Source organism: Phaseolus vulgaris, chromosome 1, assembly GCF_051622355.1.
Source record: "Phaseolus vulgaris cultivar YP4 chromosome 1, ASM5162235v1, whole genome shotgun sequence".
Taxonomy (NCBI): Eukaryota; Viridiplantae; Streptophyta; class Magnoliopsida; order Fabales; family Fabaceae; genus Phaseolus; species Phaseolus vulgaris.
In genome coordinates this window covers 3,502,028-3,520,212 of record NC_143498.1, presented here as the reverse complement: position 1 = coordinate 3,520,212, position 18,185 = coordinate 3,502,028, and the positions used below count along the sequence as shown (strand labels likewise).

The window sequence follows — 18,185 nt, the reverse complement described above, 5'->3', positions numbered from 1 at the left end:
TATGTATGGCTATTATTGTTTCTGTGGTATTTTGTGCTCCCATTCTGTTTGATGAATCCAAAGGGGGAGAAGAATAGCCTAGAGAACAGCCTAAGAATAGCCTGGTACAGATTCTGCAGATGATATTCACAGTGGTTGCTGATATGATTCAGATGTTAAATCTGCAGGTATATCATTTCTAAATCTGTTGTTCTGCTTTAACACCTGTTTTCTGTGTATATGGTTCTGTACAGATTTGGTCATGATCTCTCTTCAAAGCTGTGTAAAGCAAAGGGAATTTGTCTCCATCAAACAGGGGGAGATTGTTGAAGCTGGAGGAAGCTTCTTCCCTACCAAGGCTTGATGTGTGTTTGATGAAGAAAATGGCTTGAGTGCTTTGAAGATTGTAATAGGTTTTTAGATTCATTTGTAATTAGGCTTGTAAGTGTGTATGATTGCCTTTTGCTGTGTAACCTATCCTAGATGCCTAACCAAGTCTAGATCAAGCACATGATGTGGTTAAATGGTTTTTGAAAAGTCTTTTGAAATGTTTTTAACAGTTTTAAAACAATACACAAATAAATCTGTTTTATGGAGAAAGAATCTGTTTATTTCTTCTCTGTTAAAAAGGCTTTCGTTTAATGGTTTTTGAAAAGCTTTTTAAAATGGTTTTAACAGTTTTAAAACAGTACACAAATAAATATGTTTTATGGAGAAAGAATCTGTTTATTTCTTCTCTGTTAAAAGGCTTTTCTAAATTTCTGTTAAGGCACCAAGGGAAAGCTCAGTTCGTTATTTCAGTTAAGCTGAGCTGGCCTGTGCGTTATACTTTAATCTGTTTCACTGAGAAAGAACAGGTTTATTCCTTGGTGAGTTGAAAGGTTTTTTCACAAGTTAGTTAGGGCTCCAAAGGTACCACTCAGACAGTTATTTCTGTTAAGCTGAGTTGGCAGTTTTTACAAAATAAATCTGTTAAGTTCAAAACTGAATCTGTTGTTTTCTTAACTGCTTTTCAACTGTTTTTTGAAAAGAAGTTAGAAACTGTTTTCTATATAAAGAAAAGTCATTCTCACATGAATAAGTGCTGAGGAATTACGCTTTTAACAGAGATCAAACAATTTCCATGTGAGAAGAAGGATTAAAAAGAGTTTTTGAAAGGTTTCCAAAGAGATTTTCAAGTGTGCTTGTTCTAGGAAACCTTGAATCTTGGTGAAGGTGCTGGTGCAGTTTCTGCAGCAAATTGAACTACTGGTTTTGAGTTCTTGCATCTTCTTTTCAGGTGTAATCTTTCCTTTATTCAGTTTTGTAAAGGTGTAAGTGTTAGTCACTCCTTGATAGGGTTTCTTGGAGTGCAAGGTGTGCTGAAATAGGGTTTTTCAGCATTGTGTGTGGTGTTCTTGTAGTGTTCAAGAACTGCTGGTTTTGTAAGTGATTGGCACTGTTTTTTAGTGAATTCCACCTTGGGGTAAGGTGAGACTGGATGTAGCTCTGTATGAGTGAACCAGTATAAAAACGTGTGTATCTTGAATTCTCATCCCTGCACTCTTTTCTGTTTTTGCTTAATTCTGTCAAGAACTAAATCTGTTCTTTTTAAATTGAATCTGTTAATTCTGGGTTAAGTGAAAACTGTTCTTCCTGTCTTGTTAAAGTTTTCTGATCATAAACAAGGTTGCTGCATATAATGGCTTAAGTGAATTGTGAACAAACTGACCATTCATTAAAACCTGTGAAAGGATCATTTTTCTTGAAATCTTGTGTTGTGTAATTTTGGTTGATCTCTAAGCATAGCTATATCCTTTATCCTCACAATATTAAGCTGATCTGGTTCTGTTCTGATTCTCTGTTGATCACAATTTTACAGTGAACAAAATTCAAATTGTGCCAATACTGCTATGAAAAATCAATCTGTTTCATATAAAAACAATCTGTTCTTTTTGCCTCTGGAATACTGAAAAATCGTGTGTTCTTGCGAAAATTTTATAAGCTCAATTCACCCCTCCCCTCTTGAACTTAGACACTAATAGACCCAACATTATGATGTAGACAAGACACATCTAACAAAATGTCAAGCAAAAAGATCACATGATATAAGCACTACAAATACTAGACGAGTCTCGAAAGCACAAGATGCAAGCATGACAAGTATGTAAGTAACATCACACAAATTGTTAGAAGACCAAAGACATTAAGACGAAAATCTAGTTCTAAAAGTTGATGAAGATCTAGACACAATTAATATAAATTAGGCATAACTTTCAAGTGCTAACCCGAGACACATCTTTAGGATGTAATATCGTTTAATGATTATAATGTTCACAAAGAATGCTTATGAAGGAAGATTCTCACTTAAGTACAATTAATCAATGTGTTTTTTCTCAATACAAGTTTGGTAGGAGGAACACAAGCATGACAAGACAAAGATAATGACTTACACATCTCTTTGTACCACAATAAAAAAAATGTTAGCATAAAGTCGTGGACTTTGATAAATTTGTGACACAATATCCCCTTAAGCATGAAAGCTACAATAGTCCACTTTGGATATCTATAAAAGGAAGCTTTCTAGAAAAACAACAAAAACTTACATTTACAATAACTTACCCTTACATGAATAGTAAAAATGCTTCACTTTCCTAGATTATAGTGCTTCTCCTAAATGAATTAGAAAGGGAGAATGATTAATATTTTCGTGAAGTTTAATTTTCAGAATAAATAATGCATATTTCATACATTCATTATTTATAGCGAACATTGTATTTAAAACAACTTTTTTGTACATAACATGAAATAACTTTTAGTATTTAGCCTAACGAGACATTGTATACTTTGTATGAAGAGATAATGTGTCTTTGGATTGATGTACTCGTTGTAAGTTTGAAATGACCAATGACCATGAAAACACTTGTAATGTTGTTTGTCAATAGACCCCTTCGCAGTTTGTAAAGGATAATTTGACATAAACTACAAATTTGGAGTGAACCAATATAAATAATGAGTTATTGTTGTTATCTTTTATTCCTTACAAATTTGAAGCAAACCAATATAAATATTGAGTTATTGTTGTTATCTTTTATTCCTTGTGACTATTTTTTTTAACAAGACTTTTATACAAATTTGTGAATGTGTTTCAACACCATATACTATATAATAGGGTATTACAAAAAGCTTTTCAAGTATTTATAAAACTCCATTCAAAACCCACATTTCTATAAGTAACATTTTCCCTCACACCTTTACTAGAGACTTATCTCCCTTGTTTTTAATAAAATGATATCAAGATTATATGTAATTTTGAAATTGACACTCATCCCATTTATTTTTTATTAAATGAAATTCATCGATCTTATATTTTTTAATTAAATGAGACTCCATTTCTTTGTTTTATTTATTGAAAATAAACTTGTCACATAAAATCATTAAATAGAAATCACTTTTAAAGATAAATAATAATAATTTATTATATTGACTAAATTAGATATTATTTTAGAGATTACAAAATTATTGATATATAGAGTAGTTACAGATAATTTTTAAATTGATATTTAATTAGCTATCAACTACTTTACAATCTAAAGTTGATAGCTAAAACATTGGTGGTTAATTAGGTAACAATTTAGAAACTATATATTAGTAATATAAACTATGTTAGATATGAATAATTTTTTTAAAAATCATATATAATTTAATCAATATACTAATTAACTATTTTTTTTCTTTAAAATTAGTTTCTATTTAATAATTTTTTAGTATTGTTTATAAAAAATATTCAACTTTTCTATTTAAAAAATTTAACTTTTAATTTTCACAATTTTATTTAAATGTTAGTTGATATGATAGTTTGAAATGAAATAAAAAAGTGAGTGTTATCTTATTAGAAATATGAAAAAGATAAGCATCATTTATTAAAAATATTAGAAAGATAAATATATATTTGAATATTAGAATGGATGTAAATTTTTTTTTATTAATAAAATAAAAAAAGTCATCTATTTAAAAAAGATGTGAATATAGTTTAGTATAAGAAATAATTGTAATTTCACCTATGTAGAAAACTGCTTAATAAATGTGGTATTAGAATTTCCATTAATAGTTACACAAACACAATTAAGATGGAAAAAAAAAACTTACAATTGTTCCCCATAAATAAAGTTATAATAAAAATACTAAAATGATGGTTTTTACAGCATTTAAAAGGTAAAAAATAATTATGAAATTTAGTAGAGAAATTGAAACATAGAAATTAATATTTTAAAATATTTTTAAATCCTTAAATGGATTCAAATAAACTTATTTACTTAATTATATTATAATAAAATATTATTTTTACTACATAGACCGATAGTACTTGAAAACACAAGATAATTATTTTCTCTCCAAAATATCACTAATTAAATCAGTTAATAAAATTATTTGATTTTATAAACTATAATAATCAAATTACTAATTTTTATAGAATAGTTTCTATAAATAATACACTACTATGTATAACAAATATTGATTCATATATCTATATATAATTCAAAAATAATAAATCTCTCTATTTTTTAATTTAATAATAAAGTTTGAAATCTTCAATTCTTATATTTGATTTTGTTTCTTACACAAAAGAAATGTACATCCTAGAACTTCCTAGAACACTCATTCTAGAAGGAAGATAATGAATGTAGATATTTATTCAATTAAAAAACTGTTAAACTCTTGATTTAATTCTTATTATTCATGTTTCCTACACATAAATTAAGTTGGACAATATTTGAAATCACTTATTTGTAAATAAAAATTTAAATTGATTGTTGTTCATAATGTTTTAGTTTAAAAAAATAAATTGGTTGATAACTTTGTTTCTTAAACATGTAAAGAGTTCATATCTTGGACAAGTACACAATAATCAATTATAATAATGAAAAATAAAACTTTTAGTAATAATTTATAAACATAAATGGTAGTCTGAATTTCATAACTCTGATTAATATTTGAATTTTGATTAAATCTTTTACAACTTTAAAATATTCCAACAAACTATTAAAAAAATATTCAATGGTTGATTTTATGTCTTATTTTATTTTATTCCAAACATACCTATAAATAACACAGATAAGGAAATATTAAATTATTGTTTTTTCTTATTTTATTTATGAATTTAAGAGTCACCATTCATCATCAACGGTACTAATATTGAAGTTTTAATTAGATCACGAGCACATTAAATAGCTGATTTTCTAACCTTATTATTATTATTTATTTATTTTTTAATATTTTACCAGTGACAGCGGTAATAAATTTGAAATTTGGTTAAATATTTAACCGCATGAAACAGCCCGCGTGTTGAAAGTTGAAAAAGTGTGAGAGAGAGTAAAAAAAAGAAAAAAAAGGAAAAAAATAAAAGAAAAAGAGAAAATGCTGTGAAAATAATTAATATTTGAAAAGGAGAGTGAAGAAAGAGAGAAAGAGAATCCAAGAAGCAGAGTTGGAGAATGAAAAAGTGCGCAATGTAGCAATTGCGCACGGTTTCTGAAAAAAATCCCAAAATGCACAGCGGGAACAAAACCTACTGCAAAAATTTCAAACTAACCCAACGCCAATTGCAATAACACCGTTAATTTCACTTCGCTCTCTTTCTCTTCTTCTTCTTGTTAAAAAGCCCTCTTCATTCTCCTTCTTCCTTGTTCTCTTCTCATTCTAATCTCCAATGGCAACAGCCTCAGAGAACAACACCAACGCCACGCGCCCCCAACGCGAGGCCAAGAAGAGAGCCGCAGCTGCCATATGCCAACTGCACGGGAATGCCAAGAAGAAGCGCGTCGTTTTGGGAGACCTAACCAATGTCACTCACGCAGTTGCCGTTTCAGATATTCAAAAACGGAAAAAAATCAAACTCCAGAAACCGGTGGTGGCGGTTGCAACGCCGGAGAATGTCCACGAGAGAAGCGACCCGCAACTGTGCGGGCCTTATGTTTCTGATATATACGAGTACCTTTGCGGAATGGAGGTATTGTATTAGGGTTTTGGTTTTCTTTTCCGGTGGTTAAAACTGTGTCGTTTTGGGAATGGTGTGAGAGTTTTTTTTTTGTTTGTGAATCTGGTTCAGGTTCTTCCTAGTAAGAGACCTTTACCTGATTATATCCAGAAAGTTCAGAAGGACGTGAATGCTAATATGCGCGGGGTTCTGGTGGATTGGTTGGTTGAGGTTGCGGAAGAGTATAAACTGGTGTCTGATACGTTGTATTTTTGTGTGGCGTATATAGATAGATTTTTATCGTTGAATGTATTGTCCAGACAGAGATTGCAGTTGCTTGGGGTTGCTGCAATGCTTATCGCTTCGTGAGTTTTCATCTTTTTTTTTTCCTTCTTCTGACACAAGAGATTATGTTTTTTGTTTCACTGTCTTGTCTGTTGTTTGTTTAGTTAATTTTGTTTCTACTGTTTTTGTAAATAGGAAATATGAAGAGATTAAGCCACCTGAGGTGGAGGACTTTTGTTACATTACGGATAATACATACTCTAAGGAAGAGGTGGTTGTTGTGATTCTTTTGTTGCTGGTATTTGTGAATATTTTGGCTTTGGATTGTACTGATTTTTTTTTTACAATTTTATGGTGAAGGTTGTGAATATGGAAGCCGATATATTGAAGGCTTTGAAATTTGAATTGGGTGGTCCAACAGTGAAGACATTCTTGAGGTGTGTTTTTCTTTGCTGATCTATGACCTTGTTGTCTTAGTTTATCTTGTTTTAGTTGTCTCATCCTGGCTTTCTGGTTCCCTCTTTGTGCTTTGTTGTGGTTGCAGGAGGTTCTGTCGAGTTGGTCAAGAGGGCATTGATGTAAGTTAACTCTTCTTTTGATCCATTTGTTGAAGCTTTTTCTTAAACTTGGAAGTGGTTTTATTAGAAGCAAATAACTCTGTATTAGGCTAATTGCCAAGAAAAGATTCAGTTACTCAATTCAGTAGAATTTTTAAATCATATCCTTAAATTTTATCTCTAATCTAACCTTTAGTAATGTTAGATAGCTGCTACAGTGGGCAATAAGTGCTGTTTGTTTTGGTAATTTTTTTGGATTTCTGGTAATGACTCTGTCCGCTACTGCAGTCTCAATGTGTGTTGTAGTTGCAGAACAAATTGCCATTCCCTTGTCATTTCCAGAGTCTTTGGCCAGTTAAACATTTTAGTTAATACTGTGTCTATTTTATGCATTTTATTTTTATTTGCAGTTTAACCACCTATAAAGATTCATATAAGAAGAATACCAAATGACTCTGCATCTTGCAATATGCGAATTAATCAATGCAATTCTCTATTATTGTTACAGTGCAGCACTAGTCAACAATTTGCAAAATTTATTTTGACTCTTTTATACATTTGTTTCATCAATTCTCATGGAGAAGTTATATCAACTTAAATTGTTAAATGGAAAAGATTTGAAAAAACACTTGTGAACATATCTCACTTTATTTTATTATTCTGTTATTGTATTTGAAGTATTTTTCACTGTTTTCTTGCGTTTTGTGATGTAACACGAATTATTGATTCAAAAGTTAGCTTTACTATTCATTGTTTGCATCTTTATTTGGTAAAGTGATTTTAAGCTGCCATGCATGACTTATGATATTTACCTGTGATACTCCCGTATAATATTGCAAATTATTGCTATCCACCATTTGCTGCAACCTGCAATTGATAACACTGACACATACTAATTTTTTGAGTGATAAATGTGAACTTTCATTAGTGTTATTAAAACTGATTTTAACTATCTTGCTATAATTTTGGATTGTTTATAAAGTTGCTAGGTTAAAAGCATATTAATCCGGTCTTTAACTGGTAAAATTGGTTATTTCACTATTTTACAACAGCAACAAACCTTTTCTGCACTGATTCCATTGTGGAACATCTCTTGCTAGGCACCTGTGTTGTATTGACTCTCGATTTTTGCTGTACTTAAGAGCCTACTAACTTAGGCTTGGTTCAATGAGCACATAAAAATGAACAGTATTGTTTCTGCATCGTCATAACTGCTTTCTCATATTAGAACTTCAAAATTTTTCTCAACTAATACAACTCTCTCAAAATGAGCACATATTATATATATGTGTATGTATATACCATTATATAGAAAAGATATTCCTTTGATGTCATCTTTTAATTGGATAATTTTACCCTTTAATAAATAAAAAATAATTTATTTATTTGTTTAATAAAATAAATAATTGAATAACTTTCTATATTTCATCATAATACTAAATAACTTCTAATTTAAAAATTCATGGTTGTATAATTTTAATACTATTTTAAAAAAATTATATATATATATATTTAAAATTGTATTTTTTTAATTGATTATTCATAAAAATAATGAAACTAGTAATAAAATTATAAAATTGTATATATTTTAATCTAATAAAAATGTGAATATACATGTGGTAGAGCACTTATTTTAGCTAGTAGCTTTAATATAAATATAAAATTTATAAATTTTGCATTTATTGTTTATGCAGTTCAATCCATGACTTACTAGATCAGCATTGACCTAGTACCTTGACTAACTGTATGACCAGTTTGGTTCTAATAACACTGCTTTCATCATTTGGCTAATAAACTTGCCCCATTGTGCAGGCTTCTGATCTCCAGTTTGATTTCCTTAGCTGCTATCTTGCCGAGCTCAGTTTGTTGGATTATAATTGTGTAAAGTTTGTGCCTTCTTTGGTGGCAGCTTCTGTTGTATTCTTAACAAGATTTATGTTAAGCACAAAGACACATCCTTGGGTAATCTTTTTTTAAATGTGTATTTCAAATTCAATGTTGATTGTGGAGGATGTTGCTAAAATATGTTTTTTACAGAATTCGGCACTCCATCAACTCACTAGATATAAACCTGCCGACTTCAAGGAATGTGTTCTAAACATACATGATTTATACCTCAGTAGGAAGGGGCCTTCTTTGCAAGCTGTGAGAGAGAAATACAAACAGCATAAGGTAATGTTTAACACTATTTTCCCTGCCATTTATTTAAGATGTAATATTTTCTTGGTAACTATTTTTTAACTTGAGATATCAATTTCATTCTACTTGTCACCTTGGATAAATACGCTGATTCCAGTTGCATTGGGTGTTTTTGTACAGTTCAAATGTGTGGCAACAACACCATCTCCTCCCGAGATACCCCTTTCTTTTTTTGAATTGTCAGGATCAGATTCTTAGGCATTTGAGACTTGGTTATTCTTGCTTCGACTTTGGTTTCAACTGTTGTCAGAAAGGTGTTTCTTAAAACTGAAGACTAAAGTTTCACCCTTTCTGTTGCAATTGCTGATGCTTAGGGAGGTGCTTTTCGTAAATGCAGTGACAATGTATCTATGCTGGCCTCACTGACTCTGATCGAGATTGTGTGAAAATGTGATAACCCAACCCATTAGTTCAGAATTAGGTTCTTTTTTGGCAATTAAAATTCTTTGTAAGAGGTCATTGAAAGATTTGCAGTTTCTATGTATAGGAAATTTCTATACGTTTCATTGTAGTTCCATTCTAAGATGTGCAATTCATGATGTTCGGAAATCAATCTTCATCAGTACTTCATATCCCATTTTCTCTTATTGTCTGTGCTGGCTGAACCAAATATCTAATTTGTGCTTAACCTTCTGTCTTTTAGTCTCTGTTAGTTGCCCGCTGTAGCAGCGTGGTCAGTGAAACCTAGGCTCTCTCCTTTTGAAGGTAGTTGTGTTCTAGATAAAGGTGTGGCCATGGTGGCCACAATTTTGTTACTCGTACTGGTTGATTGCCTCAATTCCACAACCAGAAAAGATTCCATTTTAACAAATGTTTCATCTTATAATTTTGTGAGAAAGTTTAAGAAAAATAAGTGATTACTTTTTACATTTTGTCAAACACGCCCTTAGTCTATTGTTCATGATGAAACTGATTGCTGAAACCTTCGTTTGAAGATTCTTAGTTTGTTGGGAAGTTAGTAAGTCTCTGCCTCTCTGATTTTTAATTCTTATATCTTAAAATTGGTTTTAGTCTTTGGTTCTTTACCTTGCTTTTCATTTCGACTTGATCAGGAATGAAATCAATCGCTTAGAAAATGTAATGATCAATTAAAACATATTTTATTCTATTTTTTTTACCTGCAGCCTTGACAAATTATGAAATTCTGATGTCCACATGCAAACAAAGGGGACAAATTGTGACCATATTACAGGGGGTCGTTTTTGAAATGGAATGGGCCAATTATCTTGAACTGGATCATATGATCAACGCTTTGGATAAGTTTAAAATGGTGAGAAATTAAAAGAAAAGGGTATCAAGAAGTCAAGAGTTTGATTCAGACCTTTGTGTACTAAAAATTATTGAACTTGCTCCCTAACAGGGAGAGAGAAGAGTATTTAAATAAATTAAAAAGGTGAAAGAAGAAAATGCAATTACCCCCAATGATTGAGTTCTAATTATTTTGTTGGCCCACATGTGCCTCTGATTACTTTGACTTCTCAGGTTAATTATTATAGTCATCAGACATTCAAGATTGGAAGTTATGTTTTCCATAGTATTCTTGGAAAATGGTGCATCTCAAAAATGGCTTTTAGCCAAGTTTTCCATGATATTTCTTTTTGCACCTCATAAACTTCTCTAGAGTCATTACCTTATATTAATAAAATACCAAATAAATATGTTTTTAATGATTATAATTGTAGCAATAAATTTTATTTTGTTTTTTTTTTTTAAATTTAGTATCTGTAATTTAAAAATTATAGCAAAATTGGATAACTTTTATCCTATCTCACCGTAAAAATTACTATTTGACTGTGTATGCTGTGAAATTGTGGCCACAATCAACTAACTTGAAACAGTTGTGTAGTTTTCTTGGTCTTACAGGCCTATTATCAGATATTTGTTAAATGATATGAAAAATAACAACTCCATTAACTCATATGTTTATGAAAGATGCTTTTCAATGGACGAAAATTACTATGATATCTTTACACAATTGAAGGAAGAAGCCCTTACTAATAAATCTTGTTTGAGAAAAATAAATCTAACATTAAATAATTAATGATATTGTAATAAGACTTTAGGAAAATGGAATATGGGCATAAGTAGGTGCAGGGCTCATAGGGCAAGGGTAGGCTATAAAAAGACAGATCGAGGGTTTAATTAAATGACATTATAATAGATTTTTTTACTATGTCAGTGAATTATTAAGGTCAAACCTTGACTCAATGGTAAAGATCAAATTTGAAGGAATAAAAGAAGGTGGATATAAAGGCTTACCAACTTTTCAAAGGTTATGTGTGTTAAAAAGCCTGTAAAGATAGTTTTTCTAGGTGTAAACCCAAAGGGAATATGGGGAGATTTTTTTTTCTGTAATGGGGAAGAACCCTAATGAGCATGTTTCCTATTGCATGTGTTGTTGTGGAGGGTGAAAACAGGATTTCATTGAGTTGATTTTTTTAAATTATTAATTGAAGATCTTATAGGTGTCACTAATATGATTTGTATATATTTTATCTTTAATAAACAAAAAGGTATATCATTATGCATAATAATTTAAATATGTTGTATTTAATGTTATTTGAATCATGATTTGATACTATTAATTTGTTGCAGAGTTTGTTGGCAACAATATATGAACTTTTGCTTAATGTTAATTAATGATTGTATTAGACACCTGTATAGTAATTTTGAGAAGAAATTCCCATGAAAAAGTTTAAAAAAAAAAATATGTTATAGATGTCATAGACGTCTCACATATAGTCACAAACATTTAATATAAATTATTCTCGAGTATGTATCAGAATTATGTATTAAAATATACATAATATCTAATTAATAGCTTTGAAGTATTTGTATGTGGACGAATTAGGTTTTGGTCAAAATCTAGATTCTTGTATAATCCAAAATGTGACACACTAGTAAGCAATACCAGTGAGACATTCAATAATTTCCTTCTAGATTTAAGGTGTAAACATATTATTACAATGTTGGAAGATATTAGATTGTATGTAATGGAGAGATGAGCTAAAAGTAAGAAAAATAATAGTGTATTAGTTTATATTGATAAAGATTTAAAGGAGGTTGGAGAAGGAAAAAAGTCTCACTAAATTTTGGATGTGATAATTTGTATGATTTGACTTAATATGTGTATTATTTAATTTCTAATGATCCAATTTTTTAGTTCAAAGTTAGTATTGGTATTGTGAATACCAAATCAATAAATGTAGTTGCAAATATCATACGTTAATTAATATTGTTGCCATGAAGTTTATGAACTTGAATCTAATTAAAAACATTCTACATTATTATAGGAAATAGATCTATCAAGAAACTTATGTCCTACGAAATATTGTTTAAATTGAGAGAAAATGTGGGAGAAAAAGTCGGAAAAACTCAAAAAGAAAAAAAGAAAGAAAATAAGGAAGTAGAGAGAAAATGAAACTTAATTAAGAATTATTAGAATCATAACAAAATACAATACATGTAATGAAACTAATAATAACAAAAATTTGTTCCAATTTAACACAAATAACAAAGTTTCTACTATTAAAACTAATCTCATGGCACTAGCTAATTCATATAACCCCACATCTAAACAAATTGATCACTCCCACTGCTTTATTCATTTGTACCAAACTGTGCATATGTACTATTACAATCCAACGATCACTTCCACCATTTAATGAAACCAACTATCTACATCCATAAACTAATTCATCTATATTAATATAATGTTTGCTTCTAATGATGAATTTACACAAGGTGAAGAAAGGTAAAAAAAGAAGAAGATAAAAATAGCTAAGCTTTCTTTCTTCACAAGTATGTGAAGATTTGTAAAGAATTACTGTTCAAAATCAAGTTTATTTGCTCATCCATCTGCCTAAGCACTTTCAAATGTGTTGATCCAAATAGTGCAAACACCCGCTCAATCTTCAAAGAGATGTCATTTTTTTTATCAGCAATAAATAATAAATTAAATATGAACCACTTCAGGGGTGATCTAACTTTTATACAAAACCTAACAAACCAGCTCTAGAACTACCCGACAAACATATATCACTTAACCATCTTTATACAAACTAATGGATCAAAACACCAAATAGAATACGAGAAAGAAACCGAGGGTGACTTGGAGGTAACCCAAGACCAAACCTTTAATTGAATCAAAGTGAACAGTTCTAAATCGTCAACCACCCGCTCTTTGATTGAAAATTACATTATTTTTATGCTTTCAAATCTCACTAACTATAGGAATCCAAACCACTCCCCACTCCCCAAACACCATTAACAAAATCAGAAGCATTATACAATCATGACTACAAGCAAACAGAGACTAAGTCTCACATCACACACAATATTCTCTTCCTCTTCTGTGTACATCAATAGATTCAAATAGAGAATATGAGTACACTCCCATGCACGTAAATAGTATTTTCTTTTGAAGCAAACGTGTCCTTAGAATCTATCATTGTTAATATCCATGTGAACTCAATTTAAAAAACATGATTAAAAAAAAAATGATATTGATGTCTATTTGAAAAAATCATTCAATCTTCATTTTTTACCTTGTATTTTTGGAGGATAAATTTAATTTATAGTTTGTTTCATTATTTTTTGTAATTACAAAAGTGTTTTACAATTTTAATATTGATTGGAAACTTAAAGCCAAATTTAATGCAAACTACAGCAACAAAATCATATATAATCCTTATTTACTATACCAGTTTTGTTAAGTGGTAACAGTGTAGAATAAAAAATATAGGCAATGGTAGTAGGGTAGGCATAGGATGAGAATAGATCCAAAACCAGTGTGAATTTATCTGCATAATTTTGTTTGAGAAACATTGGTTTGGGAAAAGAAAACACCCCAATCACGGAATAAACAGACAATATTCTTAGGTTAATATTATATTTGAGGTATTATTTATTTTGGAGGTCAGTATTTCGTCATAATTTTATTTTTAAAAGAGAGCGGAAAAAGATTAAGAAATGAAGAAGTATATAAACTGTAATTAATTGCGACTTTGGAATAATATGAGAATATAATAATAAAATAATAATTTTTTAATATTAGGATAATAAAATTGATGTTAATTAAATAGAATTAGTATCAAAATTTCATTCTAACAACCTTAACAACCTTTAGGGTTTTAACATCGAGAATTAATGAAAGCACTTATTGAGGGATTTTGGTGAACCATCTTAGTTGATTGGTATGTCGCGCATTAGATAACTACTCAAAAGCTCCACAACTTTAACCAAACATCACTTTCTTTTCACAATAAACAAATCCTTACTTTCAAAACACTCTCCAACATCCCACTAATTGCCATGCAATGCAAAATTATTTTATATTATTATAAAAAAAAAACCATTCAAAGGATGAGACGCCAATTATGGATGAATTCCAAATGTTACGCATTCCAAAACCATACATATCAATTCTTTATCATTATTATTATAGAATAAACAAAAAATACTCACAATTCACTATATAGATTCCATAATTTATGATGGTTATAGTAAAAAAAATCTTATAACTTTTTCGTAATGTGAAGACATACTAACTTTTAAACAAATGAAGCTTGAGGGAAATTACATACCAATAAATGATATTTTTCTTTTATTTTTTTAATATATGTTTAACATATATAATATATGTTTAGTAATATTTTTATTTTTATTTATTTCAAATTAATCTTTATAAATGATGAGGTCGATTCTCATATATTAACAGAGTAATTTAAAATTCTTTTATATTATGGAATCAAGAATATTAAATAAACTTAATTATAATAATTTTTTAAATTCCCGTATGAAAACCCTACCCTTCTATAATAATAAATAAATAGAATAATTACAAATATTAAAAATAAAAATAAAAATACTTCTACTGATACAATTTTCTTTTCTAAATTAAATAATCTTAAAAATAATTTAGACTTTACTTCTTTTATGTTTTTCACTAAAACATATCCATTTTTCTATTTTTTTCTCTCATACAACTTGTTTTTTTATTTTTTTTTCACTTGAGAAAGCACGCACAAAGTTTCTGAGAAGGACATAATCAGTAGATGGAGAGAGCAAAGGAAGCAGGTGGAGAAAGTAATTTTGAATTTAAAAGGATTATGTTGGTGTTTGAGCCCATATTCAACCTCTCCCCCATATGCTACATAGTGTACCTTTTACGCTACACAAACTTGTACTATTACTCCTTAAAAAGTTGTACTATTAAATTATACGCCTAATATAATATTATGCATGTACTTTATAAATATATTACTATTTTTTAAAGAATAATAAATAAGCTCATAACTTAATCTTCGGAATTTTTAGTAATCTGGTGCATTTTTATTACTTAATTCTTAAAATAAATAAAATTTTAATAAATTATCATAATGATAAGTCGTATTTGTTACAATTTTAATTTTAATTAAAACATGATTATATTAAAATCGTATCATTTTAACATCAACTTATTCGTCGTCACAATTTACTAATTTCAATAAGTAAAAGTAATTAAGAGGTCAAATTTTATAAGTGAACGCAGTAAATACATTACAAGAAAATCATGAAATAGAAACCAATTTTAGATAAAAAAATAATTAGTTGCTATAGTAACTAAATTAGAAACAATTTTAGAAACTAAAAAAACTTTTGGTTTCTAAATTAGTTTTTATTATTGTTAAATGATTTTTAAATTGGTATCTAATTAGCTACCAATATTTTTGCTACCAAATTTAGAATCTAAATAATTGATAGTTAAAACCTTGGTAGCTAATTAGATACCAATTTAGAAACTATTTAATAATATTAGAAACTAATTTAGAAACCAAAAAATTTTTTAGTCTTTAAAATAATGTCTAATCTAGTTTCAACAAATTATTTTTTTTTCTAAAATTGATTTTTATTTCATGATTTTTTTTCTTGTAGTGATATATTCATTTAAAAAATTGGTAAAATCTGAAAAAAAAAATTGAGAATGATAAAAGAATGTGAAAAGTTATGAGATGTTTTTTTTGGAAGATGAAAAAGGTAGGGCAAAAGGGACCCGAAAGTTGAAGAGAAGAAGTAGGTGATATTATATGAAGGAAGAGTTGGGTGGTTTAGATATCCGAAAAGCAGAAGAGCCAAAATGTGAATACAGAAGAAACACAGAGGCCATATAAATTGCACTTTGGAGAACTGACCCTTATTTTGGGGACTGAAAGCGAGAAAGAAAATCAGAACCAGAGAAAAAGACTTCTCGTGAAACACACAGAATATCTTAAAGCAAAAGTGAATCACTCACAAAACTCTTCTCGTAACATGTGCTCCCTTCTTTCTTTCCACTGTCCCCATTTTCAAAACCTATGCAATAATCTTTTTTTATTTAACAATAATTAACACTTCAAGTGTCAAGACAAATAACATGGCTTGTTTGTTGTTACAAATTTCATCACTCTATCATAATAAACATCCTTTTTTTTTTGTGGAAAAATGATGATATATATAAGGTTATTTTTAGGAACATGTTAATACTTTGGTATACGTTTAACACAATGATGTTTTTGTTTGTTTTGAATTCCTTACTTTGTCTTGCTGTGTTTTTTTTTGTGGCAATGAATGAGTCCTACATGTCATCATTATCATGGCTGTCTCAACCTCATTTTACCACGCTTATTAATAAAGAAACAAATTATTGTCTTCTTGTAAGAGAGACTACCAGAGTAAAACAATTATTCTTTCTTTTTTATTGTGTGTTTTTTTTTTCTCGGGTTTCGATCACTAATTTATCTGTAATTATTTTTTTTCAAACCTCAAGTAAATATTTAGTGTCGAGTATATTATAAAAATTACACTTTTATCTTAATTATTAGGTGAACTAGTGATATTATAAAAGAGTGATGTCGAAATGTTGAGAGGTCGAAAGAATGAATGGATAAAAGAAGTGTTAGTAAAATTATTAATGTGTCAATATCAATAAGAGAAAATAAAGTTAATTAAGTATCTAAAATCAATTAACGAGATAAAAAAAATTAATATGATATGACAAATCCATTAATAAATAGTATGAATAGATAGTGTCTAGTTGAATTTTTTTATTTTTTTTTATGAATGATTAATATAAATATTGACTTAACTTCGAAGACTTCCTATGGATATTACACCTCATAACGAAAAATTCAAAGATAATGTTAAAAACACAAATCATCGAAAAAAATAGAGAAAGAAATCAAAAATCGAAAAGACAAAGTAAAGATGAATTTTGAGGATAATCTCACCCGTATAGGTAATACAAGTACATTAGGTTTATTTATAATATTTATGAACTCCATTTACACTAACTAAATTTCATATTAGGTTAATTACTAATAATACACATTTCAATTAATTAATTTGTTTAAAGTGAAATAATTGAATGGAGATATGAGGAGCATGTATAGGTCCCATTAGGTAGATATTATAATAAGTATTAAGTGTTGGAAAGAAATAATGTTCTCCTGAAACCCTGCACAACCTTTTTCCCTTGAAACAAAGCCTATTAACTTTTTCTCTCATCTCAGACCATTCATCATCAACCCTTTGCCCTCCTTCGATTCCTGCAACCTTTTTCCTGCTACACCACTGCATCCATTATATCTTTCTATCTATGCATCATCACTCTCAACTCAACTTCTCTCAACCCAAACCATGCCCTTCAAGACCTTCATGCTCTTCCTTCTCCTCACACTCCAACTCCATCTCTCTGCTCAAAAACAACACCCTTCATCACTTCTTGTTCATCACCCCTTCCACCCTCACACCATGCCACACAACCAACAAAAGCTGCACCAACACCACCACCATCCACGTTACCCCTTTGGCGTTTACTTCCCCCAGAAGAGAAAGGTTCCCAATGCATCAGATCCTCTCCACAACCGTTGACTCATGTGTCTTGTTTCCTTATGTTTCTTGAGTGAGTCAAGGTTGCAAAATGAGCACATTCAAATTCAGGTTTGAGGTTGGTTTTAATGTGTACAAGTATTGTAAGCAGATTCAAATTTTTCCTTGTCTTATGTCAACTATATATCATGGGATCTTGCGCGGAACTAGGGAAGGATTCATGTTTTTGTTTCTCCAAAATTAAGCCAATGCTTACTACTTAGCTTCTTCTTCTTCAGTCACTGCTTTTTTTTCTTTTCATATGTTGTATTGCTATCTATACAGGAGATGTACATTTTTTGGACATATATTAATTTTTACAG

The 18,185-nt window shown here is 29.5% G+C and overlaps 1 protein-coding gene across 2 annotated transcripts; it reads left to right on the top strand.

The window, feature by feature from the left end:
• Positions 1 to 5,394: 5,394 nt before the first annotated feature.
• Positions 5,395 to 9,538, top strand: LOC137816533 (putative cyclin-A3-1). 2 transcript variants are annotated; one of them, XM_068619710.2, is made up of 8 exons: positions 5,395 to 5,968; positions 6,068 to 6,300; positions 6,416 to 6,491; positions 6,581 to 6,657; positions 6,765 to 6,798; positions 8,590 to 8,739; positions 8,815 to 8,949; positions 9,097 to 9,538. In XM_068619710.2, the coding sequence occupies exons 1-8, from the start codon at positions 5,669 to 5,671 to the stop codon at positions 9,172 to 9,174; spliced, it is 1,083 nt and encodes a 360-aa protein (XP_068475811.1). In that variant the 5' UTR covers positions 5,395 to 5,668; the 3' UTR covers positions 9,175 to 9,538. The 2 variants fall into 2 exon arrangements, with proteins under 2 accessions (XP_068475811.1, XP_090154227.1); XM_090298101.1 differs by having other exon boundaries at positions 5,431 to 5,968; positions 9,057 to 9,299.
• Positions 9,539 to 18,185: the final 8,647 nt, after the last annotated feature.

Coding starts and splice junctions, on each gene's coding strand:
- LOC137816533 (XM_090298101.1), top strand. CDS start 5,669: ATGGCAACAGCCTCAGAGAACAACACCAACGCCACGCGCCCCCAACGC. Junction 6,301..6,415: donor GCTGCAATGCTTATCGCTTC/GTGAGTTTTCAT, acceptor TTTTGTAAATAG/GAAATATGAAGAGATTAAGC. Junction 6,492..6,580: donor ATACATACTCTAAGGAAGAG/GTGGTTGTTGTG, acceptor TTTATGGTGAAG/GTTGTGAATATGGAAGCCGA.